The 25,360-nt window shown below is 52.5% G+C and overlaps 13 protein-coding genes across 13 annotated transcripts; 5 read left to right on the forward strand and 8 right to left on the reverse strand.

The window, feature by feature from the left end:
- Positions 1 to 136: 136 nt before the first annotated feature.
- On the reverse strand, positions 137 to 856 carry BU25DRAFT_413747 (uncharacterized protein). The gene has a single exon (XM_033707110.1). It carries the CDS (start codon positions 701 to 703, stop codon positions 335 to 337), a length of 369 nt encoding a protein of 122 aa, XP_033558379.1. The 5' UTR covers positions 704 to 856; the 3' UTR covers positions 137 to 334.
- A 340-nt stretch (positions 857 to 1,196) lies between these two features.
- On the forward strand, positions 1,197 to 2,552 carry BU25DRAFT_450854 (bacterial luciferase-like protein; the record flags this gene model as incomplete). Its single annotated transcript, XM_033709720.1, has 3 exons — positions 1,197 to 1,722; positions 1,786 to 2,130; positions 2,214 to 2,552. 3 exons carry the CDS (start codon positions 1,197 to 1,199, stop codon positions 2,510 to 2,512), a joined length of 1,170 nt encoding a protein of 389 aa, XP_033558380.1. The 3' UTR covers positions 2,513 to 2,552.
- A 2,223-nt stretch (positions 2,553 to 4,775) lies between these two features.
- BU25DRAFT_424284 (uncharacterized protein) lies at positions 4,776 to 5,114 on the forward strand (the record flags this gene model as incomplete). The annotated part of the gene is made up of 1 exon (XM_033708272.1): positions 4,776 to 5,114. The coding sequence occupies one exon, from the start codon at positions 4,776 to 4,778 to the stop codon at positions 5,112 to 5,114; it is 339 nt and encodes a 112-aa protein (XP_033558381.1).
- A 697-nt stretch (positions 5,115 to 5,811) lies between these two features.
- Positions 5,812 to 7,264, reverse strand: BU25DRAFT_374536 (urease accessory protein UreG). The gene is made up of 3 exons (XM_033704066.1): positions 6,863 to 7,264; positions 6,672 to 6,812; positions 5,812 to 6,616 (listed from the first exon to the last, which is right to left on the reverse strand). Exons 1-3 carry the CDS (start codon positions 7,027 to 7,029, stop codon positions 6,100 to 6,102), a joined length of 825 nt encoding a protein of 274 aa, XP_033558382.1. The 5' UTR covers positions 7,030 to 7,264; the 3' UTR covers positions 5,812 to 6,099.
- A 494-nt stretch (positions 7,265 to 7,758) lies between these two features.
- Positions 7,759 to 9,041, forward strand: BU25DRAFT_163045 (uncharacterized protein). The gene is made up of 2 exons (XM_033700744.1): positions 7,759 to 8,121; positions 8,170 to 9,041. The coding sequence occupies exons 1-2, from the start codon at positions 7,869 to 7,871 to the stop codon at positions 8,910 to 8,912; spliced, it is 996 nt and encodes a 331-aa protein (XP_033558383.1). The 5' UTR covers positions 7,759 to 7,868; the 3' UTR covers positions 8,913 to 9,041.
- A 1,170-nt stretch (positions 9,042 to 10,211) lies between these two features.
- Positions 10,212 to 11,559, reverse strand: BU25DRAFT_163034 (uncharacterized protein). The gene is made up of 2 exons (XM_033700743.1): positions 10,795 to 11,559; positions 10,212 to 10,744 (listed from the first exon to the last, which is right to left on the reverse strand). Exons 1-2 carry the CDS (start codon positions 11,284 to 11,286, stop codon positions 10,328 to 10,330), a joined length of 909 nt encoding a protein of 302 aa, XP_033558384.1. The 5' UTR covers positions 11,287 to 11,559; the 3' UTR covers positions 10,212 to 10,327.
- A 1,304-nt stretch (positions 11,560 to 12,863) lies between these two features.
- BU25DRAFT_163068 (uncharacterized protein) lies at positions 12,864 to 14,613 on the reverse strand. Its single transcript, XM_033700745.1, has 2 exons — positions 13,803 to 14,613; positions 12,864 to 13,690 (listed from the first exon to the last, which is right to left on the reverse strand). The coding sequence occupies exons 1-2, from the start codon at positions 14,413 to 14,415 to the stop codon at positions 13,167 to 13,169; spliced, it is 1,137 nt and encodes a 378-aa protein (XP_033558385.1). The 5' UTR covers positions 14,416 to 14,613; the 3' UTR covers positions 12,864 to 13,166.
- BU25DRAFT_399430 (uncharacterized protein) lies at positions 14,398 to 15,704 on the reverse strand. Its single transcript, XM_033704941.1, has 3 exons — positions 15,460 to 15,704; positions 15,341 to 15,410; positions 14,398 to 15,289 (listed from the first exon to the last, which is right to left on the reverse strand). The coding sequence occupies exons 1-3, from the start codon at positions 15,687 to 15,689 to the stop codon at positions 14,789 to 14,791; spliced, it is 801 nt and encodes a 266-aa protein (XP_033558386.1). The 5' UTR covers positions 15,690 to 15,704; the 3' UTR covers positions 14,398 to 14,788.
- A 135-nt stretch (positions 15,705 to 15,839) lies between these two features.
- On the forward strand, positions 15,840 to 16,644 carry BU25DRAFT_163130 (uncharacterized protein). Its single transcript, XM_033700746.1, has 2 exons — positions 15,840 to 15,976; positions 16,029 to 16,644. The coding sequence occupies exons 1-2, from the start codon at positions 15,903 to 15,905 to the stop codon at positions 16,531 to 16,533; spliced, it is 579 nt and encodes a 192-aa protein (XP_033558387.1). The 5' UTR covers positions 15,840 to 15,902; the 3' UTR covers positions 16,534 to 16,644.
- BU25DRAFT_163131 (uncharacterized protein) lies at positions 16,645 to 17,152 on the forward strand. The gene has a single exon (XM_033700747.1). It carries the CDS (start codon positions 16,756 to 16,758, stop codon positions 17,050 to 17,052), a length of 297 nt encoding a protein of 98 aa, XP_033558388.1. The 5' UTR covers positions 16,645 to 16,755; the 3' UTR covers positions 17,053 to 17,152.
- A 2,917-nt stretch (positions 17,153 to 20,069) lies between these two features.
- On the reverse strand, positions 20,070 to 21,683 carry BU25DRAFT_461380 (uncharacterized protein; the record flags this gene model as incomplete). Its single annotated transcript, XM_033710437.1, has 2 exons — positions 20,070 to 21,510; positions 21,568 to 21,683. 2 exons carry the CDS (start codon positions 21,681 to 21,683, stop codon positions 20,070 to 20,072), a joined length of 1,557 nt encoding a protein of 518 aa, XP_033558389.1.
- A 575-nt stretch (positions 21,684 to 22,258) lies between these two features.
- Positions 22,259 to 23,865, reverse strand: BU25DRAFT_163156 (ser/Thr protein phosphatase family protein). The gene is made up of 2 exons (XM_033700750.1): positions 23,160 to 23,865; positions 22,259 to 23,111 (listed from the first exon to the last, which is right to left on the reverse strand). Exons 1-2 carry the CDS (start codon positions 23,634 to 23,636, stop codon positions 22,578 to 22,580), a joined length of 1,011 nt encoding a protein of 336 aa, XP_033558390.1. The 5' UTR covers positions 23,637 to 23,865; the 3' UTR covers positions 22,259 to 22,577.
- Positions 23,866 to 25,141, reverse strand: BU25DRAFT_163155 (uncharacterized protein). Its single transcript, XM_033700749.1, has one exon. The coding sequence runs from the start codon at positions 25,023 to 25,025 to the stop codon at positions 24,096 to 24,098; it is 930 nt and encodes a 309-aa protein (XP_033558391.1). The 5' UTR covers positions 25,026 to 25,141; the 3' UTR covers positions 23,866 to 24,095.
- Positions 25,142 to 25,360: the final 219 nt, after the last annotated feature.

The raw sequence follows: 25,360 nt of genomic DNA on the forward strand, positions 1-25,360 counted from the left end.
TGATGCACGCGCCGGGACAGACGCTCGGACGCTCGGACGCTCGGACGCTTAAGTAAGAAATGGCCATCACGACCAGTACGCGTGCACCAAGACTTCGCCAGCACCGCAGAAATGTCAATCTGGAAGTTTCCATTTGCTGGTGACGTCATTTGATCTTGTTTCACCTTCAGATGATCTACAGTGCTGCGAAAGAGCTGTGGCTATTCTGACTGACTGACTGAACTGCGGCAGCAGGTGCGCAATCCACCTGCTGTCGAAAACGATAAGGCGCGCTGCTCATAACTTCGAATCCAAGGTTATGTTAAAGTGACGAGACAACAAGCACTACGCGTTATCATCTCGCTGCTCTCCTCTCCCCTCCACCCGCCCTCTCCTCATGCACCAGCCTAACAGTCTCCTCCAAGACCAGCAGATCCCTCTCCAGCATCTCAGCCCAGTTCTGCACGTCGCCGATCTCATTCAGCTTCTTCGTGCTCGTATCACCGAGCTTCTGCCAATTGTCGCCCTCCTTCCTCAGCGCAGCAGTCTGCTTTGCAAGCTCCTTCTCCTGCTTGGCGATGGCTGCTGAGTTGGCGTGCAGGTCTGCGGTACGCGTCCGGAGGTCGGCATCGATTGATGTGCCGATCGAGGAGAGGGAGGCAAGTACTGCTGCCCGAGCTTCGCTCTGCTGCTGGGCTGTTGTTGAGGGCGTTGGTGAGGACATGGTAGGCTGCAAAGGTGTAGAATGTGGCTTGTGGTAGGTCAGAAGTGAATGCTGGCGATGTTGGCCAGGCAGGGTGCTCAGAAATGGGTTGTTCGTACTGCACTGCCGTTGTCTGTGTGTCTCAACACAAGCTTTCCATGCACTGCGTCGAACCCAAATGGGGGTGCATGCAGAAGGGTGTGACGAAGACCTGTGTGACTGGCTGGAAGCAGCGGGTACTGCAAGCCGGCTGATCCTCCCTCCAACGCATCGTCACGGACATATTACTACTGAGTAATCTAACAAGAGGACTAAAAGTCATGCTCTCACTCATTCGCGTCCGTCGTAGCTAGAGTGAAGTCCTGCTGTGAGATCCAAGTGAGGACACATGGTGGGGCATGATACAGATCGAAATGGCAACTTTACCCGGTCTTCTCGGCTGGCAGACAGCTCCTTCCTCTCCAAGGCTCGGAACGGTCACTCAACAGCAGAACACAGTCCTTGAATCCTTAACATGGTACTTTTCGACTTCAGCTCAAACTTATCACCAGGGACAACCTTCAGAACCCTTCGCCCCCCTCAAGCCCCTACTATAGAACAACCTCTCCTCAAAGATCTTGATATCCTCCGCATTGACTCTCCCTTCCTTCTTCGCCTGATTCGCCAACCTCCGTACATGCATAGCATCGTACTCCGTGTTCCTAGTGAGCCACCAAGTCCACAAGTCCCACACCACACCACTGAACAGAATCGTCGCAATTCCTCCAAGAATATAGACCTAACGCCACGCACTCAACCCGGAGAGGCCATCTATGTACGGGATGCTATATGCGAGGAGCGCGAAACATATACCAGACACGGCGCCCCAGGAGAAGAAATACGCGATCACACGTCCCATTTCATCAGGGCGATACCAGGTCTGGCACTGCTCCAGCAGACCAGGGAACATTCTGACTTCGAACATGCCCAGCAAGAACCTCATGGCGTAAAGATCATGCCGGTTCCGTGCCGCGGCGTGACATGTCGTGATGATGCCCCAGGTCAGGAAGATGCGGGCTTGCCAGTTGTGCGGAGCCATGTCCGATCCTAATCCTTCTCGATAGTTGGCACCAAGCATGAAGGCAAATGGATTGTCGATGCACCCTTTATCGTCGACCCTTCACCTCAACGTACGCCAGTGCGCTTCCAAGCTGGGACTTCGGCTGCAGGCATGAAATTTGGATCGCCACACGCGGAAGCTACCTTCGTGGTCGGACTGTCGCCGCACGTCGTAGCGCCCCGTGTCAGGGCTATCCGAAAACAAGCTGCCGCAGCCGGACGAGACCCTCAGACAATCAAGATCTTCGCCATGATCACGCCGATCATTGGCAAAGACGAGGAGAACGCTGAGAGAAAGCACCGCGAAGCTCTTCAGTATGCATTTGAAGAAGGTGGTCTGGCGCAGTGGTGTGTGTCAAGCGGTGTTGACGTGCCCAAATTCAAATCGGATCACCTGCTCACCGAGGAAGACCTGCCGCGCAACCAGTGGCAGCGACTGGCACGAGTATTGTGCATAATCTGCAGTACGCTGGGTCTGAAATTCCGCCGCTGACCGTTCGCAACCTTGGAAAGCTTGTCGCGATAGATGGCTCTGGAGCGATGCCGAAAGGATCGCCATCACAGGTTCCTGATATCTTCGAGCAGTGGGTCGATATTGCTGATGTCGATGGGTTTAACATCGCATACGTTGTTTCACCTGGCAATTTTGAAGAGCCTCGGAACTGCTTGTCTCGGAACTTAGGAGAAGAGGGCTGCTGGACGACCGTGTTCGGCCGGATGCGCCGGTGCTGAGAGAATCTATGGAAAGGGACAGAAGTCACTGCGAAGCGACCATGTGGAGTTCAAGTACAAGTACGATACGTATGAGCAGACGGTTGCGGAGGAGAATGTAACAAGATCGACGGGACCACCGTGACGAGCCGTACAGGATTGTCTCAATTCATGTTGGGCTATAGATAAGTCGACCCGAATCTAGCCTCTTCTTCAGCCCACTCTTCATCCAACAGACGACTGATAAGGCCAACTCGAGCCTCATCAATGTCATAGAAATACATAATTACCACCGCAGACTCTCTCAGGTGATAAGCAAAAAAGTAGTTTTCCTCCCGACGCTTCGCGTCATCGTGATGTGCAAACTGGAGTTGGCCAGGGACCCAGCTATCGCCATAATGATAGCTGTCGAATCTGTAGCCGTTAAGGTTAAAATGACAAACATTAGAGTGAGCGCACTTGAGTGTCGTTTTGAGTGTTGTCTAGAGAGAAGCCACATCGTCGGCCATCAAGTCTTCAGCATAAGCGTGGACGACTTGTAGATGGATACACGTTAAGGAACAGCCAAAATTAAGAAGAATAGTGGTAGATAGGGACGAGATTAGACAGAACAGTGACGTTGATCTGACCTCTGCTATGTCCGTGGCTTCCGAGTGGTGGTGAAGGTCTGGTTCAGGGTCTAGCACGTGGAGAAGCCCACATATATATCATCCGATCAAGCCCCTGACCCCTCCCTATTTCAACTTCTTGGTACGCTCTTCTTGAGCTACCAAACAAAGGGGGTCCCTAGACTTTTGCAAAGCATAATATGTGAGCTCGGCGGCAATGGGGGTCTGCGAATCGCAAAACCCAGGCTTGAATACGGTAGGCGGTATCGACTTGCTGGCCATGAGGTACATACCAAGAGAAGAGTGCTGGAGAAGCGGTTGTTGGAGAAATGTCACATTACGGTCAGTAAAGCGCTTGGTGTATTCGTTGAGCAGTACATTTGTGAAGTAGGTCACCCATACCAAGTCAACCTTTACCTATTCCTGCGATTATAGTCATCAAACCAACTATTCGAGCAATTGCACATTCACGGACGCTGAGTCTTGCACGGTTGAGTTGGTTACGGAACGCACTCTGGGCCTAGAACCTCTGAGATGCATGAAGTCACCGCATCATTCCACACATCACAGTGAAAGAAGGACCGTTTCTGACAACTTCACAACATAAGTATAAACTATACACTCACGCTGTTCCGGTATCTGTACTGCGAATTGCTCCGAAAAGTGCTACAATCAAGTCTCACAGATTGTTGGCCCAGTGCATATCTGTTGGAGTTGGTGAACTGGTGAACTGTACGCAAAGGGAAAAAGTTGAGGATTGTACTGCAGTTGTATTGTATGAAGCTACGAATAGTATATGTAGGTGAGTGGCTGTAAATAACGTTAGTGGGAAAAGGCAGCAACCTCCCACCATGAGGTGAGGTGCGACAGGGCGTTAGTGCAGGAGACCCCAAACCGTGACAGTATCATACAACATCACCCACCGGTCCACGAAACTCAAAGCTGGCGTTTGCAGGCCTCTTCGGGTCGTCTAAATGCGCTAGAGAAACTGAGAGATACTATACTGGATTGTGTGTTTGTTCAAAGAAACCGACCTCGACCGTTCGACATCCCAGGGGGGCTAGTGTGCTTTCACCATCGCTCTTTGATATCGGATCCTTTCCTTCGCTTTTGTCATATACTTGATGGCTATGGACTCCACATGGGCATCATCCAATACGGCACGGCGTTCTACATCTGCCATTGGTCCGACTTCGCGCGAGCTCAAGACGTTGAGTGAAGTTGTGAACATGAGGCTGAACATCGACAGCGCAACGCTGACAACCGAAGCTACGATGTACTAGTACAACACAGGAAATGGTCACTGATCGACCAACTTTCCACGGACCCCGAGCCTACTTCAGCCATTTGCATCATCAACAGTGTCCACACAGGATCTCTCATTTGACCTTCGACACAGGAGACTCTGAACTCCGACACGCCGTCAGGCCAGCACAATGCTTCCGCCTTCAGTTTGTGCGTGTCGTTATTGCGATACATACGAGCATAACGACCAGGAGGAGAGACTAACTACTTACTCGTAGAAGGCTATAAGTATTGGACATTGGGAACCTGACGGTTGCACTAGGCTCTAGAACACTAAATCTCCGCACTTTCGCGGACAGTTCAATACTTATATTGTACAATTCTTGCACACATCAGCATCGAGCAACAACGTAACAAACAACCTAGCCGTGATGAACCCGGCAAATACATTGGTCCTCGTCACCGGAGGCTCCGGCTGCGTAGGCGCTCACTGCGTACTCGCCGTTCTCAATGCTGGATACCAAGTCCGCACCACAGTCCGATCACTCGAACGCGCAGAAAGCGTGCACGAAATGCTTCGGAACGGTGGTGCGGAAGAGTTTGCCATCGATGCATTGCAGTTTGCCGCCGCTGATCTTGAGCAAGATGCCGGCTGGGATGAAGCTTGCACCGGGTGCATTTACATCCTGCACGTTGCCAGTCCCTTTTCAGCAGATGCTTCAAAGCATGAGGACGAGTTGATCATCCCAACTCGTGAAGGTACACTCTGAGTCCTGAAAGCAGCCAAGAAAGCCAGGATAGTAAAACGTATCGTCCTCACAGCATCGTCTGCCAATATCGGTGACTCTCGCAAGTTGCTGACCCCCCTTGATAATCGGAACAATGATGAGATATAGCTCTTTGGCCCGAAGAACAGGTTCGTGGGTAGATGACATCATGGGTTCCAGACACAGAGGGGTCAGCAACTTGTGAAAGTCACTATACATCTGGCGACTTTGCCGAAACAAGCGCCAGTTGGTTGCAGACACAGCTATAAACATGTGGACGGAAGATCAGGAAATGTGGCAGGGCTGGTCAGGATAACCATCCTTCTGATATTTAGACAGCGACACATCTCGAGCTATTGAGCGAAGACAGTCATACGAGAGAGGATTTCCGGACCTTTCGCCAACACGGAGTTTGAGATCAAGTCTGATAATCCTACGACAGACCAGCAGAATGACCCTCCTCAGAGTCAGACGACAACTCCACTCGTCCAGCCACAAGTACTAACGTAACATATTGATCGGTGTCTCGGTGCAGATCAAGCTGAAAGTGGGAGACTGTCCGGGCTTGAGGTAGCCGTGAAAGAGCTAAAAAGCCAGCTGCAGCACTTTCGTATCGACCAAGTATTCACTGATACTTGTTTCGCAGAGCTACAACGACCAGTATCCTCTCTACAGAACTACACTAGCTTTAAAGAAAAAAGTAACCAAGTCACCATAGTTATAGCCCTAAACAAGTGTTTTAATGCCATCGACGGCTGCACCGCCGCTAAGGTCACAAGAGTTGTAAATAGCCGAAATTCGCTAAAAGAAGACTGTTACCGCCAGATACGCAGCTCTTACTCATTGACGGCCTGCAGCAGCTCAAAGACAATCAGCAGCATCCAACTATAGTGGTGCATGGTCTAGTACAGCGGCAAGGAAACACATGGAATGCAGAGAACCGACAGTATAGTGGCACTTCGACCTCAGCCCAGGAGACAATAGCATCTCAGGACATACTGTAGCTCCTCTCCTTACCCTCCTCATTCTCATCCATCAACGTCGGCTCGAACTTGCTCTTTCGCGCCTGTGTAGCTCCTGATGCCTTCCAAGCCGACAAGATCAAATCAACGATAGCATCAACACCCTGGTCCTTCTTCACCACGGCAAAGATTGTTGGTCCACCCTCTCGCATTCTCCTGCTGTCGCGCTCCATGACATTCAAATCAGCGCCTACCGCCTCGGCAAGATCGATCTTGTTGACAACCAGCAGATCCGACTGCGTGATTCCAGGTCCGCCCTTGCGAGGGATCTTGTCACCACCGGATACATCGATGATGTAGATGATGAAGTCGGCGAGTTCGCGAGAGTAGTTGGCTGCGAGGTTGTCGCCACCGGATTCAATAAGGAGGAGGTCGGTGTTGAACTTGTGGTGGAGGTTTGTGAGGGTCAGGAGATTGACTGAGATGTCTTCGCGGACGGCAGCATGGGGGCAGCCTCCTGTCTCGACGGCGACGATGCGTTCACTGATGATGTGTGGTCAGCTCATATCTCGTTTCTTTGACTGTCAGATATTCTTACGCTGGAAGTGCCTTGTGTCTGGTCAAAAACTCGCCATCTTCTCTTGTGAAAATATCGTTGGTCACTGCTGCAATGCCAAAGCGTTGTCGAAGTGCTTTGCAGAGAGCTAACATAAGGGCGGTCTTTCCTGAGCCTACAGGCCTAGATATTGTCAATATACTTACCATCAACATGTATGAATATCATCTTACCCTCCAATGCCTACTGTGAATGCTCGATCTTCCCAATCTCTGCCCTCGATGATAGGCATCTCGCGCCTGATAAAGCTACCAGGTCCATCCAGGATCTCGTGGGTGTGTCCATGATCTGCCGCAGCGTGCGAGTGCGATGGGCCATCGTGTGAGTGACTGTGCGACATGGTGGATGTTCTACAGTCAAGGTTGTTGAAGGTTTTGTTGTTACCAGACCCTAATGTTTACGGAGAATTGAAGCTTGACAATCGCGGGGCAGGAACGATGGTGGGGTTCACCCATGCCAGAGCAGTCGCGTCCGTTCATCAACTCCACCTCCACAAACACGACTCCTTAACACACGCATATTGACAGAACCACCATCGTCCAGATCATCTCCAAAACCCGAGATGATTATTCGAGGTCACGATCGCGAAAATGATATGATCGCGACCAGGCGAGGCAAAACGACGGGCGCTATGACCGCATCCCGGACAGGATCATGGCTGATCACGGTCTGTTCACTGCGCCTCATCCCTGCATCTCATCACGACTCGCGGTCCTTCTCATATGATGCGCAATTATACCTCGCGTACCTGAGTCTTCCAACCAGCATCTTCCCGATCAAGTCTTTCGACATTTCCGCATTTGTGAGCTTCCCGGCCGCTTTGGGAAAGATCATCGTGGCTCCTGCGCAACATCTTCGCTGCTCCACCAATATTAGCACGCGCGCCACGAATACGATGACATTCCCGCTCATTTCCACTGACAGCTGTCAATTTTGCCGCGGTTCATGCATCGTATGACGCGGTGCAAAAGGATGTAAAAGCTTCGAGAGTCTCCGCGCGTGGCTCTGAAGGAGAGAGGTTTTTCTGCTTTCATTGAAATTTCGATCCGCATGCAGTGAGATCCGCCAGCAATACATGTCTTTTTGAAGCCTGCTTCGTCCACACTCGTTTATACACTCCTCCAATCCGTTCTACCCTCCTTTTGATGCTTATACGAATTAATTGTTTAATCACGAAAGATGACTGTCACCTGGAACAAATCGCAGCACACGTCCTTTCTGCTCTGGGACATCGACCGCGAATTCCAGAACGCGTACGAACTCTATGAACAGCTGGAAGCAAAGTCCGGCCACAAACGCTCGGCATGGTCGCGCCTTGCCGTCAAGAGCCAAGATGATGTCCTTGCAAAGGCTCTGAACTTAGGACGTGAAGTCAGATACTTTATGGAGACTGGGAAGAAGCGATTTGGTGCAAGGTTCGAGGAAGGTGACTGTATGTAACAACAGCTTGAAGTCATTGAAGCGGACTGACCTTCAACAGCTACGTGTCATACAACACTTGATGCCCAACTCATTCGCATACAATACGAGGTCCGCGAACTTCTCTGCGACAGCGCCGTATCCGAGACAGTATCCATACCATATGACGACATTGTCACGACCGCAAAGAGTATCCGCCGCATATGCCTCGAGGCCTTGCACGCGCAATTCGAACGCTTTTCAACACCAACATCCATGTTATACCTACCACCCCCACGCTTCAAGATCCAATACTGCACCTTCGCCGAACAGCTACGCAAAGACCTCGATTCATCAGAACGGAGCAATCTCCAAACGAAGAAGCTACGACCGCGCGACCGCCACGACGACCGAGAGATTTGTCCTGACTGCGGTACATGCATCTCCGTTGCGACACACTCCGGACTTCCTGATGCGAGGTGCATTCTGTTCACATCACACGTCAAGCTAGAGCCAGAAAGTAGAGCCGAGAACGCCGGCTACGCATGCTCGAGCTGCTACAAAACCTTCGATGACTCGTACGCATTCCTGGACCACATCTTCCAGAAGCAAATCGGCAGCGACCGGAGTTGTTTGCGACTCTCGAGTCCAGATCTGGATATCCATGAGTTCGATACTTCGCTCATCGAGCAGTCCTACAAGAACTGCTTGGCCAGAGAGCTATCACGGACTACGAGCGAGAAGGCCTCCAAAGGCCAAGTGGTCGTGCAGGAGAAGGAGATCCGGCTGAAGCTTAATAGCTTGACGAGTGCGACGTCCTGGTAGACTGATCAGCATCATTTTCCTTCGCTCTCACTCGGCTATCAGCCACGTCCAATTCTTCTCTTGTAACGATTTATTTTCCCATTGTCGACATATCGCCATATACCCACGCCACTTAGACGTAATATTTCCACTAGACAGCCACGAATGTATAATATCACACAAGACCACTCGTCATAGCATCGTTTACAGCTCCATCTCCTGGAACGTTACCATTAAGATGTCCTGATTCCATTCAAGGCAGAACGCTCACTTAACCACATGCAGCCTCAGCTCACCTTACCTCCTCCATTCGCGCTACAAAGCCGTACATCCGTCTTGTCTTCGGTGTCAAAGTCGACGTTGGCAAGTCCCTTAGCTGTGGCTAGTGCTTCCGCTCACATACCTCCCAAACAGCCAAGATCGACAGATCCAAGTCTTCCGGGCCACATGCTCGCCGGAAATTGCACGGTTCGAACTGAGCCTTCACCGTGTTGGGAAATTTTTGGCGGCGAAGCACGTAACGGTACCTTGATGATCTCCCAAGACCTGTGTGCGAGATCACGATGGAAGCGCCGAGGGTGCCGAACTTCCTCAGTCCAGCACACATACCATGCACCTGAACTCTACAGCAATAACAAAGGCATTCATTTTCAGGCGAAAGAGTGGATTGATCCTTGAATCTTCGCGTCTCTTTCCCTCAATGTCATACACAGCCACAAGGACCTTCCTCCGCCGCGTCCTAGCCCTTCCTCACCGACCAGCGTAACCGGCCCGAAGGGAAGCCACCGCTTCGTCCTGAGAAAGGGGCGGAAACTCTATATCCCTTGGCCCTCAAACCACCTCAACCTCCTCGGCCGAGCAACTCGCAGAGTCACCGTTGGGAAGTCCGACTAGCCAATGATACCACTCGATGGAGAGAGAGCGAAGATAACATGCGCGCAAAGCCAACGGCCTGATCCGAAGCTTTGGGGCTGTGAATGTTGCGTTCTTTGTCAGTTTTGCTAGGGGCGCGTGGCGGCTTGGAAGGGCTTGGTAAGAAGGACTTTGAGTGCTTGGAGTCTTACTAACACAGTTGCCTGCATGAGAGCTAAGAGAGCAGAGATAATATATGTCAAATGAGACTTTGGGAGTCGAAGGGTCGAAGTGTTCATTTTGAATGAGGTTGTTGATATTGGTGATATTGATGTAGAATGGGGTATAATCATACGGAGAGTAAAGTCTCGAATCCGTCCCAGGAGCCTTGTACAGGTACCCAAAACGCCGTGCTGTCATGCCAGAGCAGCTCCTCATCATTTGGAACCCGTTCCAACCCATGTACGCCATGCCATGCCGCTGAATGCTGCTCCTCCAACTGGAAGAGCGCTAAAATGGTGAAATTGTGATGCGCGAATCGAATCTTCTCTTAGAAAGCTTCTTCTTTAAATCTCGAGGTTAAATCATTTCAGTCCTCGCGAGAGCCACCTCTCCCAGTAATTCCTGACGCCCAAAATGCAGTCCTTTCCGTCATTATGACGGCCGCCGTCGTGACCCCCAGGGTCGCCCAAAATGGACGAGAAAAACCAGAACCCTGCAGCTGTCCACGAAGCGATCGCAACACCGAACGCGATGATAGGCGAGAAGAGGTGGATGATAACCAGCATTGGTACGCTGTAACTTTCTGACGCATCGAACGAGTAGACAAGGTGGAGTTGCAGGTTGAGAGCGGGTGCAAGGAACGTCGTAAGCTGAGTGGAGAGCGGCGGGCGGTTGCTGCAGAAGCGCAATGGGTAGAGCGCAAGCGAGATTAGAATTGCGATGATGGTCCAGAAGGTGATTGCGATAGAGAGAAGTGCGGCCGGTGCAGAGAGATAGAACTGTAGGAATTAGTCTTTGCCGAGGTCATACTCGTGCAAGGGATACATACTAGTAGTTGCCAGGTCTTATCCTCAGGACCTTTCTCGTGATATTCACTCTTGTCGTACACAACTGCATTTGGAACTGAGGCGCGGTTCTGCGAGCGGTGCTCGTACGGCAAATCATAGGAGTTGGCCTTCTCTGGATCTTCCAAATGCGCGCGTGGAGGATATGATACCCTGTGACTCTGCCGGCTCTCGCGGTCGTGTGTCTCCTGGATCTCAGAAACGGAATGGTGCTTCCGTCCTACATTGCTGGAGATGCTGCTGCTGAGGCTTGGCGGCGCGGAGGTCTTTGGCGAGAATGGCGAGATGACGGAATCATGAACGTGGCCATATGTAGACTTGCTGGCACAGTCTGTCCGTGTGCTGTCCTTGCGCGGGTATGTGTCTTTCTCGTTGTAATCACACTCATAGTCGGTCTCGGCGGGCGACGAGTGGCTGCTGCTGTGGCTTTGAGCGTGTGTGGCCGAGCAGGGCGCCGGCGGGTGTCGGGATTCCATAACCGGCAGGCGGCGATGTTCGCGCTACGTCTCGATGGGCATCCGTGGCTGGTAACGACGAATTTGGAGCGGATTTGGAGCGGACGGGATGAGCATGATATAGCAAAGCCCCCAGGAGAGGACAAGAACCCAAGTTACATGCGATTTGCCTGGGTGAATCTTGGCCTTGGTGTTGCTTGGCCGAAGATCTTGGCTTGGTCTGGGCACCCTGCTGTGATTGGCGAGACACGCTTGAAGTTTGGCTCTTCCCCAGGCGACGCTGAGGCCGACAAGACGGAAGAACGGCCTCAATTCATATCATTCTGCGGCGGTGGAGACACGCCCTTCATACGAATTTTACTGTGCTTTGACAACACTGCCTCTTGAGCAGCTGGGCAACGCTCGTGATTCCGCCTTGATTCTTCGTCGCACAAAGCTTTTGTGTCGCCCGCCGCGCGCTGCGAATTCCCGCCAAGCAGAGGCAGAGCGTCCGCTGGCTGGGGATCTTCGTTGTGCGGAGTCCCAAAAGTATTGAACCAGCCGATCGCGGCAACGCCCGTCGTACAATCAGTCCAATTCCATGGATGCCCCGCGAATCATCATTACAATCGCTCTGTCTAGACACATGCACAAAAGTCGTAGCCAGCTCTGTCGTGACGCTGTATTCTGTACCCGTCTTGACTCCGCATGCATCAGGATCCAGGCGGAGCGGAGCCGTGGTGATACCTTAGTCTCGCGGAAATAATCCAACAGGCGACGCGCAACCTCTGAGTGCCAGTACCAAGCGTGGCTGAAACTCATCTGATGTTGCTGATCTCAGTCTTGGCCTGAGCATCCAACGAAGCCGTGTGAATGATAAATACGACCGGTCGCCCTGGCAGACGTATCCGTTTGCATTGACGTCGATTGTTGACCTTCTGTGTCTTCAGCTCGTGATGCCCCTGGGTGCCGGCGAGATACATCATGATTACCTCGCCGGCCCGAAAGGAACGGCAGGCACCTCAAACCACCATCGATGACTCGCGGGCAGCGGTCGCAGAACCGCGGTCGTCGCGCTGTCGACAAGTGCGCCTCAAAAGACGTACAGTTGCGGAGGCTTCGGGCGCCATGCAACTTGAGATCGTGGTTGAGGATCCCGCTCCCGTATCGTCGATCGACGGAGCCTGCTCCGCCAATGGCTCTGCCACTCCCAACATGATACGGTGACGATGTGCTGAACCGCAAACTTGGCACACATCAATATGAACGTTGAAGCAGCCGTGGAGTGGCAGTGTTGTTGACCATTCGCAGTTCATGGTTTGGTGGCAGATGCATAGCAGGTGAGGTGAGGTCAAGTAGTGACGTGGTGAGAGCAGGAAGTCACGCGGTTGTAGGCAGGCAGCTTCACAACGGGCAGTCGCGACCTTCCTCGCCTGCAAACAACAAGAAACGCCACAGCGCTCAGTACGCCGAAAAAATCCCCTGAAGACATGGCGACCGGTTATGTTGCAGAGACATTCAATTTGCAAAGCTGAGATGACGTCCAGATGGCAGTCGCAGGTTGCAGTGGGAGTGGGTGTTGTTGCGCTCACGGATATAGTAAAACCAAGCCTTGAAGAACCTTAGAATGATAGTACAGTCCAAGCAGATCCTTCTGTACAGATTAGCCTTGAGTAATCACGTGCGCAAGAACATGTGTGGAGACACGAAAACTCAAGACTGACAACCTCCGAGATAGAAACGCTACACAGCCCTCATCGCACATTGAAAACGTTCGGGTTCGTGTCAAGCGCCGTTTCAACCTCCTGAACCATCTTGAACTTCCGTTCCAGCAAGCTCTCTCTGCTCAGGAAGTCACTGGGTTCATCCCTCCGTTGCGACTGCTTGTTCATTTTCTCTGTCACGGTGGTTAGCAGGTTTCATCAAACAAACTCCATTGGCTGCACTGCGAGACCGTCGACGTCTGCACATGGGTTGGCATATGCATAGTCGAGCCGGTACTCACCACCGTTGTCCTTGATGTGCAACAGTGTCGGAATCCCAACTGGCCAGGCTACGTCGTTCAGGATTCTTGCTGGGATAGCCGCCAACTGGCTCCCAATGTGACATTGACCGTGTCGTGGTGACTCGACGGGCGCTGATCCCCGTCTGCTGATTAAGAGGGTCGCTGCGATGGGTATCAGAGCCTTTGCATCGGCTAGCATTGTCGAGAGGTCATATGGCGACCACTGAAAAGTCTCGACTGTTTTGAGCATGGGGAACAGCCCGAGGGCCCGTAAGTAGTCGGTGAGTTCGAGCAAGTTGACGGCTGCGCAGCGTCTTCGGACATTGGGTTCGTCCTCACGGCCGATTTTGCAGTTGGAGCCCTGAGACAGTGATGCCCAGAGATCGTATGTGACCTTCAGCATGGTGCAAAGTATTTGTTTTCGACCTTCCTTTATATGCTCTGCCACTGTTAGCTCAATGTGTCCTATTTTGGATGCACGTGTATCTCGAGGTCACTCTCGGACAAAGAATGCGTCTCATCAGCCCAGTCAGGCTACTAGTTGTAAACGTACCGAGTGTGTCAATTGGAAATTTTCCTTCAAGAACAAAAGGGGTCTCAGGCGCCAGGAGCTGCTTGCCAGTTGGGTCAACGCGGCAATGGATCGCGAGATGCTTCGAAAGCTCCAAGTACTCCGTCTCATATCCAAACTGGTGGGCGATGAACAGCCACTCTTCGTAGCCAGGGTGAAGAAGTCGTTCGCGATAAGGCGCAAGCCAAGTATCTATATAGTTGACGAGTAGCGAATGGGCATCGTATCGTGCAACTGCTTCGGCCAGGTGGACGATCTCAGGGAAGTCAAGCGTTGTGGGAACCTTGGTGAATTGCAGGGTTGCGATATGCAGGATTACGCGTATGGCGTTGGGATGTTCTCCCTGCAAGTTGATGATCTTCGGAGATTTGCTGAACAGTCTCTTAGACTTTGTTATCGATCGATTCGAAAGAAGGCCTTTCCAGCGAGGACCGAGGGTGCAAAGGCTTGACTCCGAAATAAGGAACTGGTGAGAGCCACCTCCACGACCGACCAGTAACAGCACCGCGGGTCCGTTGGTTTCCCCAAATCGTTCGATTGGGCCACGCGCTGGCGGCGAGCCCTTGGGCTCCGTCTTACTTTTGCTGGGACGCATAGGAGCGGTGAATAGCGATAGTACGAATGTTTGGTAAGGCTAGCGAATGTATGTAGCGCAAAGGTCAGTCGCACGATGGCAGACTCGATATGTATGTGGTAAGTGAATGATAATGCGAGAGGGTTAGGATGGGAATATCTGGTTGTTGTCGGGCTAAATATGTGGCAGTAACCACTAGACCCTCGTACCGGGCAAGAGCACCCAATCCGCGTAGCAACCACGATCAAGCCTGCCTCATTTGACCCTGTCATGACAAACGTAAAAAACGTCTCTAGTTTTTTTATGAGTGCCGCTCGCTCTTACATGGTATACACACGGCTGTTGAACTTCCGTACAGATATGATACACTACTTACAAATCCGCCCTCTTCCAGTTACCTCATGGGCACCGGTCGCAAATGCCCATCCTTATCGTAATTTGCCTTGAAGAACGTATAGCTGAGCGTCACAGTCTCAATACCCTTCATGTTGAGATCCGTAACAAACTCAGGATCAATGTAGAAGAACACTGGCATATCAACCGTCTCACCAGCATTCAGCCGCTGCTCCTCGAAGCAGAAGCACTGGATCTTACTGAAGTAGGGCGCCACCTGACCTGGCGTCACTGAATATGTTGCGACTCCGATGATGTCCTCGTCTGACTTGTTGGTTGCTGTGTAGAATGCAAGTGCAGTTTCGCCGGGGAGTACGCGCACTTCGCGCTGCTGGGGTACGAACTTCCAGGGAAGAACGTCTGACACGGAGCCGTTGAATGTGATTCGGATTCGAGGATGATTCTCGACGGGCTTGAGTCGTTCGGAGGGATCGACGTTAGGGTCGCCGCCGTGCGTTGTGGACTTGATGGGTTGACCTCCCCACCCAGTCTCTTGACATATCTAGATTACATTAGTAAGTTGTGGCCTACTCAGATTTCCTGCTGAGCATACCATCTTGTACATAGGCACAGAGCCGTATGTAATTGCTACAAAGCCTACGATGACACTGAAGACATAGTTCCTTGCATTCGTCAGCCATTGCTTTCTTGCGCCTGGGTTCGTGAGCTTACATGACCGTCCTGTTCTTCTGCTTGTATCTGGCATGCATCTGGTCCATACTTGGCACGGCGCCTTGCCTTGCATCTTTCGTGGTCTTATTCAAACTGATCCAACGGCGCGCGGCGGGCATTGTGGGATTGGGACTACGAGGTATGCGTGTGAGGGAGCGCGAGCATGCTGTACATATCCACGGCTGCGCTATGCGCGCCGGGAACTGTCGTAGCGGCAACGTGACAGACATTGTGATATGTGAGAGGGGTGCTTTGGCGGTGGAGTGATGAATCAATGAATTCGAAGTCCGCCGCCCGCGGGCTTTCTAGCCTCATTGGGAACTAGTGAAGAAGCATCACTCTTGCGCCGGAAGACTGTCACTCTTCCTCCAGTCCACACTTTTGCAGCTGTTATACTCACAGGATACCCCGGCTTCCTTACTCCTGATTGGTTTTGATCTGGAATGTCTGAAGTACTTTGCGGCGTGTGCAATTCTGAGCCAAAGAAGTACAAGTGCCCAACTTGTGCACTTCCATAGTACGTACAATGTCGCAATCTTTCGCGACCTGGACACTACTGACTTGCCTAGCTGCTCCTTATCGTGTTTTAAAGTGCACAAATCTACACACGCCGAAGCTGCGCCACCACCAGCCGCACCTGTCGAACCTGAGATACCTCAACCACCGCCGCCAGCGCCCATCCCATGCTACCTCAAAAAGAAGACCGACTTCTCCATCCTCGCTACGAACCCTAAATTTCAAGAACTCCTCAAGGCATATCCTGTCCTACTACCTACACTACAGCGCGTCTATGCTGCCACGATCGAGCCTGATGAAGATGACCAGCGACGGTGCTACAAAAGCGGAAGGGGAGGCTTCAGAGGTCGGGGAGGGAGAGGTTGGGGAGGGAGAGGGCGCGGGAGAGGAGGACGACGAGACGACGCGCCGCACAAATGGACCCAGAAGCAAGGCGACGCTGATGGTATGAAGATGCTGAAGGAGTACAGGGGAAGGGAGGACAACGATAAAGAGAAGGAGGCTATGGCGACCTTCGTGCAGCTTGTGGAGGATACATTCGCTGATCCGGAAACTTGAAGAGAGGGAAAGTTTCCTGCCATCCGTCGTAAATGAGTGCATCACCTACTTGAGGTCGTCGACCCCCCTTTACAAATGGACATCACGAGCAACATTCACCATCCCCCGGGTGAGCCGATCGCATCTGCGGGCATTGGTTTCACGCTGTCGCCTCCAGGTACTCGTCTTGTCCAGGTCAGCAAAGTCAGCATCTCTAGACGGCATTCACCTTACGTTCTGTAGATGGACGAAGACCTCATTATGCACATGGTGCTTGAGTATATCTCTCGCTTTGTCGATGACGCCGAAGTCGCCGAAGTCGCCGAAGTACGTGTCGAAATCACAAGAAGAGTTGTGTGCGCCGCGCTCATACCCGTATGTCTTGTCGCATGGACTGTTTGGCTTGGGTTCAGCGCCAATGCTCTTCAGCCCCTTCCAGTAAGATGCTACACTCTGTCACAGCACCGTGGTAGTCTGTGGGTTAGGATAGAAACCAGCACTATGGAGCCCCCTCATCAAGATCCCGCATCTTATGACTGAGCACAGATCTTTCAGACAGGACGGGTTGCTAGGGTTTTGCGTGTCTTCTTGTCCTTCCAAAGTCATGCCAATCGCAGTGTCGACACAACTGAGCAACTCCTCCAAGATGGGTAGGTGTTTCGTTGATCCGGGCTTTGTGTGGAACTGTCAGTAGTGTACAATTGAACAAGAGAATCTCCGGCACTTCATAGCGGTCGACTTACCCAGGACACGATCTGGCAAGCCCGACCGCAGCTTTACTTGCTTGTCTCCGGAGCCGTAACTGAAGGACAACTCTTTCTCGTCCTGTTCGACCTCTATCGCCAACCTCCTTGAGTTGAGCGAGAGATTCAGCGTCCTTGAGCTGATCGGCTGCCATAGTGTCCATGCTAAAAGCACCTCGATGCGCAGTAAAGGAAGAGCGCATGTGCAGCAAAGAAGAAGTGAAGTCAGCACAGGTCCCTTTCGCCGTTTGCTGCCAAGCCTACCTTCATTTTCACTTCGCCAATCGATCAACTCATCACAGCTTTACGACAATGGAGGTACCAAATTGACGCCCAAAATATCGGCCATCTTCCTCTCTCGTATCAACCGCACATAAGTCTCGATTTGTTGTTCTCGCTTAATTTGCATCATGCAAGCGGCAGCAGGGCTCCTCGTCCGTTGCCTGTTCGCAGGCCTCATCACCCCCTCCTTGCACAGAAAGAGTCTGTACAGTATCAGCTTTTTTGCAGTAGTACACAAATCTAACAGCAGTCTCAAAAACAGGGTTGCTTCACAACCTATCGTCTAGCAAGGTTCAACGCGACCCTGATCCCCTAAGACAGTTCTTTCCGTGTCTCGAAGTTCCAGTGGCCGTCGAAGAAGCAACGCAAATTCGAAGGGCTCGGCATACTTCCGTCCACGACGAGAACAACAAGCTCCATCTCTGTCAAACCCTCGTTCCTTTCACGATCCCAGGATGGATGGTGTGGCCATGTGAGTACGATTGCGGTCACTTACGCCACCTTGTGCCTCTGCAATGCAACAAGCTCCCGCATCGAGATGCATCAGGCACGGAGAGTCGTGCGATATGAGGATTCCACCACGCATTTCATCGTGTGTGTCGTACATTTTGACGCGCAGGCCCTCACATGAACACGAAGTAACGAATGTAGCGACGCACCGCTTGCGATGGTGGAACAGACATTTCACATATATACATGTCGACTCGACGAATGACAATGGCACCTTGAAGCGACAACATGTTTGGAAATCCCTCTCCCCGACGATTTGCACACACACGGCACGATGGATCTGCTGTTGGATGGAAGTGGCTCTCCGGTGATATAGGGCAGGAGTATTTGGTTTGTTTACCGTTCTGATTGGGACTAGGGTCAATAGCTTTTGTGGGCGGTTTCTGACCCAGGTTTCTCGAACAAGAAAAACAAGAAATACAATCAATCGAGATCATATTTCAATATCTGCCAATCGTTGGAGACATCCAACAAAAGTTGCTGCGTTTCGTTAACACAGAGCGCGCACATACTAGCGAAACTCTGCTCAAGAAGTGTGTATATGGTTTTACCAGATGACTTGACTTAACATTTCATTGTGCAGCTCAGAGAAATACGGTACTTCTCACTGCGGTTGAATGAGGAGGAGATAGCATCGGGGACTGAAGGATGGTCGCTCAACGAACAGCTCTTACTACTTGATTGAAACATGGACATTATCGAAAGCCAAGTGCCACGAGATCTCTCGAGACAGCATTCACTGACCTGTGACACAAGATTCAAAAGCAATTCCAACAAATGCTCTGGACCAGTGCTTCAGCCTCTCCTGCACGCACTCCATACAAAGTTCCCGATTGAGCTCGGCAAAACCATCTACGAGGACCTGATCGATTGCAGCGCGCCCATCGTCATTCTTCAGCCAGAAGTCTCCGATGATCTACAACCACTCCCACAATCATGTCTCCGATGCGGACGTCATGGGCCCCGCCGTAAGCCTAGAAATCAAGGATCTTTTCGCCCGCAAAGCCTCGTTTTACTTTCGCAGCCCCCTAGATAACATAGACCTCAATCAACTGCTCGATTTCCACCTCCCCTCCGGCAAATACATGCGCAAACTAATCAGACATCTCCGAGTCTACGTACGCTACGACGACATGCCTCACGAAAAAAAGACTTGAGTGAGGAAGAACAACAGATGCGCGACTGCGTGTCATATATGAAGTATTCAGTGCATCGCCGACAGCTCTCTCAAGCATCGCGTACAAGGACCGTAAGGTCAAGATGGAGATATGCATGCTAATCACCCAAGGCAGGAAAGACGGACCAGATCCCGTGACGTGTAATTTTCTCGAGTCAGTCAAGCCCATCACAGTCCGCTCAGAGCGACACTGCAACGGGCTCGGCGCAGATGTGACGAGTATCTTGGACTGGGGATTGAGGTACGCCCACCCATCAGGTACGAGTATTTGTCGCAGCCGAAGGCGCACTGCAGGTACATGATCCATCGTTCGTCGCCAACAGCGACACCATCACCGCTCTGGGACTCGAAAGTTCGACCAGTCTTGCGCCGATAGCATCAGATGTGGCTGCGGTGGTGGACACCATCCTGCGCCCTTGAGCTTGGACGATGATCAGGGCGATAATCCGCACCCGGCCCACTACAAAGAGAGGATGAGAAAGCGGAGAGGGAAGAGGAAGAGGCTTGAAGCCGAAGCGAAAGCTAGAGGAAAGACTGGTGAGAGTTCGAAAGCAAAGACTGAAGGACAAGAACGCATGGAGGATGCAGTCGCTCTACCCGGGCCCAAGAGTCAGGTCGAATAGGCAAGCGAGGAGAAGGTTTGAATGTACAATCTCGTTGCAGTTGGGTATATCCTATGTACTCAGAAAACATGGCAACTGTGTGTATGCCTGCGCATTGGGCGCTACATGTACGTATCAAAAAGAACAGCATGGTATCATCAACAAGAGGAACGTCGTAACATCATGCCTCCCGATCCATCTCTACACCTACTCTTCCACCTCACCCTTCCCGACTATCGTCAATCACCGCTCATAAACCCGATCCCACTGCGGGCTCCTCTCCCTCCGCCCGCGACCCAGACTCCCCAAGCTCTTCAACGGCCAGTCCTTAAGCGGCCACTCGCTCACCCCCTTACTCCCCCGGCGCTCACTCCTTTCCGGCACAACGGGATACGCATCCAGACTTCTATGGCCCCCATACAGCCCATCGTCAACATCAATGTACCCGTTTTGGTACTCGGGGCCGTAGTCCTCGAGATATGCGTAGTCGTTGCTGAAGGGGTTGGTGGGTTGGTTTGGATTTACATGCTGTGGGGTAGCGTAATCGTTGTTGGTGGTGGTGAATGTGTTCGCGGCTTTTTGCTGAGGTGGGGGAGGGGAGATGGGAGACCCGGGGGTTGTAGGATCTGTGTTTGCGCTCGAGCGACGCGAGTCCTCTGGTGAAGAGAGCGTCGCGGCAAGACCACTTGAGGAGCTGCCACTGTGATCTTGGTGCAGCATTGCGGGGCGCAGGAGCGAGAAGTGTCCAAAAGACCCGCGCTCCGCGACGGGACTAGTCAAGGGCGATTCAACCTGCGGGTGGGGTTCCACTGTGGAAACAGGTTTGCGCCGGATGCTGGCGCCGACCGGGACGGGTGGGAGGTCTTGAGGGCGCAGAGGCATGGATGAGCGGCGGAGCATGCGCTTGTGAGGGCTATATGCTGTATACTCTTCGTCGGGCTCTGTGACTTCGGCGACGGAGTGCAAGCTGTTGTAGCTTGTCCGCTTTCCACGGGCACGGTTTGAGCTGTGCGTGTGGACCAGTGGAGGGCCAACGATGGTCTTAGAGTCGTCCATTGGCATGCTCGACGCATTCTGCTGCGGACGGTGCTGAGAGTCGTCTGCAACAGGCTGCATCCACAGCTCGTCGTCTTGGTCCCAGCTCTGGCTTCTGTTGAGCGGCCTGCGGTATTCCTGGTAGCTGGTCGACTTCTCCTGGAAAGCACCGTGGGGCATGAATCCTGGCGAAGGAGGTGGCTCGTAGCCGCTGGGTTTCTTCTGCTTCTTCTTGCGGAATGCGAAACAGCATGGGATCAATACAGCCAGAAGCGCAAGAACACCGAGTGGAACACCGATCCCGATTCCAATCTTTGCTCCCTGACTGAGTCCAGAGTCTCTGGCTGGCGGACTGTCAGGGTCCGAGGTAGAAGATGTGATGGCCGCTGATGTTATGGTTGATGAGTCGGCTGTGGTCGAAGCACTGCTAGCGCTCGATATAGGTGTCGAGGTGGGCCAAGCTGTTGAAGGGCCATACTGCACGATGAGGTAGCTTTGTATATTCGAAGGTAACGCCCTGAACCAGTCGGGTTTGTTGTCGTCTAGAAACTCATGCCATAAGATGCTCGACACCGCGGGTATGTTCGTTGCAGCGATCTGACGTAGTGAGGCAGGGAGAGCAGTGAGCAACACCTTTGCAAGCTCGATACTGTCAAACTGGTCAGTCAATTGCGTTCAAAATCAAGGCTGCAGTGGTTCGACATACGCATTGGGATCTTGTCGCTCAATAATAGGTGCAGGCGTGATGGTGGGTATGGGCACCACTGCTCCTCTCGCACACTGTGCTCCAAGAGCCAACACCAACCATCGCAATGCTGTCATTCCTCCTAACGAACGCATGAATGAGCGATTGAGTCGATGTTAGGATAAGAATGATAGTCGTCGCAAAATCGTTGAAAGGCCGTTATCGTTATGAGAGCATGTTGGACCTGCTTCAGCTGGAACCAAGCCACCAAGTGACGACCGCCCTCTATCTTATGAGACTGGTACGATCCATGTCCCGTCGTGCATGTACACTTTGTCAAGAGGCAAAAGCCAACGGATCGACACCCACAGCCCGCCGGTAGTGTTGTCCACATCCAGCAGTTCGTGATGGTGATCCAGGGTCCACGATCCCAGTTGTTCTTGCAGGAACCTGGATTGCCCCTCACTAGCCACAGCTAGAACATGGCATTTCCGTGTCGCGACCCTGTTTTTCTGGGCTTCTCCATCGATGTCATGCACGTGCGGCAGATGCGATTGGTGCGCAATTGGGGAGTGGCGAAATATACGTGGCTGTGCCTGCTTCGCTCATCGTTCGGTTGTGAAGCGAGGACGTTTGTGTGGAGAGGGCGTGGAGCAGGCTTGCGGGAGTGCGCAAGTGCCGGCGACGCGAGGGTTCTGGATGTAACGGACGGTTTTTGCAGGCTTTGAGTGGTTGCACATTGCTGCGATGACGACTTGGCGTGTAACGAGGATGGGAGTCTATTTCTGTGGTCCAATGAAGGACCCAATGCCGTCAGGAAAGCAGTCCAGGTTGGCAGACTCGCTTTCGCAAACAAAAAAGCGGTATCTGCATCGAGAATAACTGTGATCTGCCGTCCTCAGTTGATTGATACCATTACCGAGTACCGTTCGCACAGCCACAGGTCGGTTGCCAACCGACAGGCGGCTCTGGTGCGTTGACGTGAGGACGATGCCCACCAGCCACAGGTGCTTGTTGACAGCTCCTCAAGCTCAGTTGACAGGCGCTTTTTCGAGATCCATGTCCACCAGCCACGGGCCCTGCACCGGCTTGTACGTGACCGACATGATGCTCGCATTGACCATCAAGGTCTCTCGTCCGAATGCAATGGCGTTGTCCCCACCATGACTGATATCCACGAATGCCGCTCGCCCATCCTCCATCCGTTGCCTGTCCACCTCCATCGCGTCAGCACCCTTGAAATGCTCCTCAGGCTTGACGTCCAGCTGCTCCCCTTCAGCCCATTCAACCCTCTGCGCACCCCACCCCTCATGTATATGCCCAAAACAATGCAATCTCGGTCTACACCGCCTCACAGCTCTGAGTAGATGCTCACACCCAACATGCTCACCATTCTGCACTGCATCAAGTATGCCCATGGGCGGGCCGTGTGTCATAATCACATCGATTCCCTCATTCTCCTGCCAATCCGGCACAGGGTTCTCAGCGATAGGCGTGGCACCCGGTGAACACTGGTGCGGAGGATTATATCGATCCTCATTGCGCTGATACGGGAACGCATAGTCCTGTCATACAGTTAGCATAGACCATCAAGCACAAGCATGTATACATACGCAAAACTCAGGCTGGTACGGACTAGCCCACACGCCCAACCTAGCCCCATTCCCCAACTTAAACGTATACCTACCTTCCTCCAAATACGTGACCCCAGCCTTCCTCGCACGCTCACCCATCCACATCTCCCTCGCTCCACGCGGCATATCCGCATCGAACCGCTTTCCTTGCATGTGCCGTCCCATTCTCTTGTAGTACGTCTCGTCAAGACTGATGTCGTGGTTCCCAGCAATCACGAGCTTGAGTTCTGCGTCAATACTTTCTAGCATGTTGAGGGTTCGTTCGTATTCGTCGAAGTGGCCGAGCATTGTCAGGTCACCGCAGTGCAGGAGGACGTCGGCTTTTGGGAGGGGAGAGCGGTAGGGAGCGTCATTGTTGGTGTTTTGGGAGGGCTCGGAGGAGTGCGTATCCGAGAGTATGAGGAAGCGGGTTTTCACGTGGGTGCTTGGTGTTGACGGTGTTGGGGTGGAAGACATGTTGGTGCTTGAGCTTTGGAGCCTGGGTGGAAGCTCGACAGTGCAGGTGGGGCCAGCGGGGGATCACCAGAATCGCTCCGTCCCTTAGACCACAACTTGATTTAGGGTGGAAAAAGCAATTAGACTTCTTCTTGTACGGTGCAGTGCCTAGAAGTTTATGTACCTGCATGGAAAGGTTGACTTATGTTGGAGGACCAATGGCTCTTTGAACTGCAAACATATTGCATTGCATGGCAACCATTGCCTGGGTATCGTGACTTCGTAACTACAGGAAGGAATTACATCTAGCTTCTAGTACAGCCTCCGCCAGCATCAGCACTTGATAAAGTGGAGTTCCAAAGAAATCCTCCGTCGACCCAAAACTGTGCACACCGGAACGCCAGCGCTCTAATCTATCCGGAAAATCCATACCCAACAAACTGATATGACAGTTGACGTTTTGAGATCCCCTTGTAACCCTCACGGATCCGTCAGAAACTCCTGCAGCGACTCATCCTCGACTCTCCAATTTCTGATTGTTTGTCCACTCGCTGCGGCCTGTCGGAGCCGTTCGTTCTCGAGCTTCAATGCATCTCTTTCTGCCTCAATCCTCCGGATGTATTCGATGGCACTCGCTAGTACCATAGCCTTGCTTGGCTTGGCTTGGCCCATGGCTCCAGCCTCATCGCTCTGGGGCAGTGTTGGCACGGCCCTTCTCAGTCTCTCCAATTCGGCGTTGAGGCCTTCGCGGTATTTGCGTTCAACTTGGTTGTGTGGTAGGCGTCCGGTCTTCTGGCTCTTCGACGATGGCGAAGACGTACTGGAGATTGTCTTGGTGCGATCAAGTCGTGGTCGGCCTCGCTTCCGTTGAGGCCGCTTAGGAGTGGGATCTTCTGAGGTCGAGTCAGGGGATGAAGGGGATTCGCGCTTCAGGTTGCGAGGCGAGAGGGAGGGTGATGAGGCCTTTTCCGGTGCGTCGCCGCAGAGGGAAGGGGTCCTGGAGGAGATGTGGGTGTTTGGGGAGAAGCAGGCTGTTTCGAACGGCTCGGTTGATATCGGGTCGAAGGAAAAGCCGAACGAAAGTTGTTCGAGCTTACCGAACGGTGCGGCATCCGATGGGTGTCGCGAAGTCGAGTAGATGCTTGTTCTATTGCTCGGTGTGGTGCTCGACGCTGATATGCCAGTTGCTGGTAGTGTGGGATTGAATTGGCCTTGGTCCTTAGGGAAGGCCGATGACATGTCAACCGATGTGAGGGCCTGGTCGAAGAAGGAGTCGAGCGAGTATTCGGGAGATGTGGTGTAAGTGTCCGCGAGATGCGCACTCCCGAACTCATCGCCGGGGTAGGATAACATCTCCTGTGGTGGGGAGTAGTCGAGGTTGGCTACCTTCGGGTAGCCGGAATAGTTCATTGCCGATGTCGATGAATGAACGTGTGGAATGTGTAATGATGTGTAACGATTGCTGGGTGGTTTGATGGTTCGGTGGGAATATATGTAGTGGTCTGCCCGAAGGCTAAAGTATAAACAACGCTGATGGATAACGGTAACTCGTTACGCCAGAGGCAGGACCCTACTTTATGGTGGTGTGGGAGACACGAGCCTCCTTCGTATATATATCGACGATTCCAGAGCTGTCAGGAACTCAACAGGGCAAAGGCTGTGCTTGGTTTGTGTGGCCGAGAGCCAGACGCTCCGCTTTCCAAGCTTGTTGCGTCTCGCTTGTTAACTTCAGGGTAGGATAGTCG

Source organism: Macroventuria anomochaeta (genome assembly GCF_010093625.1).
Source record: "Macroventuria anomochaeta strain CBS 525.71 unplaced genomic scaffold BU25scaffold_32, whole genome shotgun sequence".
NCBI classification, from domain to species: Eukaryota; Fungi; Ascomycota; class Dothideomycetes; order Pleosporales; family Didymellaceae; genus Macroventuria; species Macroventuria anomochaeta.

Bases quoted from the DNA above. Each gene is read 5' to 3' on its own strand.
- BU25DRAFT_413747 (XM_033707110.1), bottom strand. From the start codon at position 703: ATGTCCTCACCAACGCCCTCAACAACAGCCCAGCAGCAGAGCGAAGCT.
- BU25DRAFT_374536 (XM_033704066.1), bottom strand. From the start codon at position 7,029: ATGTCGCACAGTCACTCACACGATGGCCCATCGCACTCGCACGCTGCG. The intron at 6,813-6,862 runs GTAAGATGATAT...GACAATATCTAG, and splicing joins TTCACAGTAGGCATTGGAGG to GCCTGTAGGCTCAGGAAAGA. The intron at 6,617-6,671 runs GTAAGAATATCT...ACACATCATCAG, and splicing joins AGACACAAGGCACTTCCAGC to TGAACGCATCGTCGCCGTCG.
- BU25DRAFT_163045 (XM_033700744.1), top strand. From the start codon at position 7,869: ATGACTGTCACCTGGAACAAATCGCAGCACACGTCCTTTCTGCTCTGG. The intron at 8,122-8,169 runs GTATGTAACAAC...GACCTTCAACAG, and splicing joins AAGGTTCGAGGAAGGTGACT to CTACGTGTCATACAACACTT.
- BU25DRAFT_163034 (XM_033700743.1), bottom strand. From the start codon at position 11,286: ATGGAATCCCGACACCCGCCGGCGCCCTGCTCGGCCACACACGCTCAA. The intron at 10,745-10,794 runs GTATGTATCCCT...TAATTCCTACAG, and splicing joins ATAAGACCTGGCAACTACTA to TTCTATCTCTCTGCACCGGC.
- BU25DRAFT_163068 (XM_033700745.1), bottom strand. From the start codon at position 14,415: ATGCGTCCCAGCAAAAGTAAGACGGAGCCCAAGGGCTCGCCGCCAGCG. The intron at 13,691-13,802 runs GTACGTTTACAA...TAACAGTGGCAG, and splicing joins ATTTCCAATTGACACACTCG to AGCATATAAAGGAAGGTCGA.
- BU25DRAFT_399430 (XM_033704941.1), bottom strand. From the start codon at position 15,689: ATGTCTGTCACGTTGCCGCTACGACAGTTCCCGGCGCGCATAGCGCAG. The intron at 15,411-15,459 runs GTAAGCTCACGA...GACGAATGCAAG, and splicing joins CAGAAGAACAGGACGGTCAT to GAACTATGTCTTCAGTGTCA. The intron at 15,290-15,340 runs GTATGCTCAGCA...AATGTAATCTAG, and splicing joins CTGTGCCTATGTACAAGATG to ATATGTCAAGAGACTGGGTG.
- BU25DRAFT_163130 (XM_033700746.1), top strand. From the start codon at position 15,903: ATGTCTGAAGTACTTTGCGGCGTGTGCAATTCTGAGCCAAAGAAGTAC. The intron at 15,977-16,028 runs GTACGTACAATG...TGACTTGCCTAG, and splicing joins CCAACTTGTGCACTTCCATA to CTGCTCCTTATCGTGTTTTA.
- BU25DRAFT_163131 (XM_033700747.1), top strand. From the start codon at position 16,756: ATGGACGAAGACCTCATTATGCACATGGTGCTTGAGTATATCTCTCGC.
- BU25DRAFT_163156 (XM_033700750.1), bottom strand. From the start codon at position 23,636: ATGTCTTCCACCCCAACACCGTCAACACCAAGCACCCACGTGAAAACC. The intron at 23,112-23,159 runs GTATGTATACAT...ACTGTATGACAG, and splicing joins CGTACCAGCCTGAGTTTTGC to GACTATGCGTTCCCGTATCA.
- BU25DRAFT_163155 (XM_033700749.1), bottom strand. From the start codon at position 25,025: ATGAACTATTCCGGCTACCCGAAGGTAGCCAACCTCGACTACTCCCCA.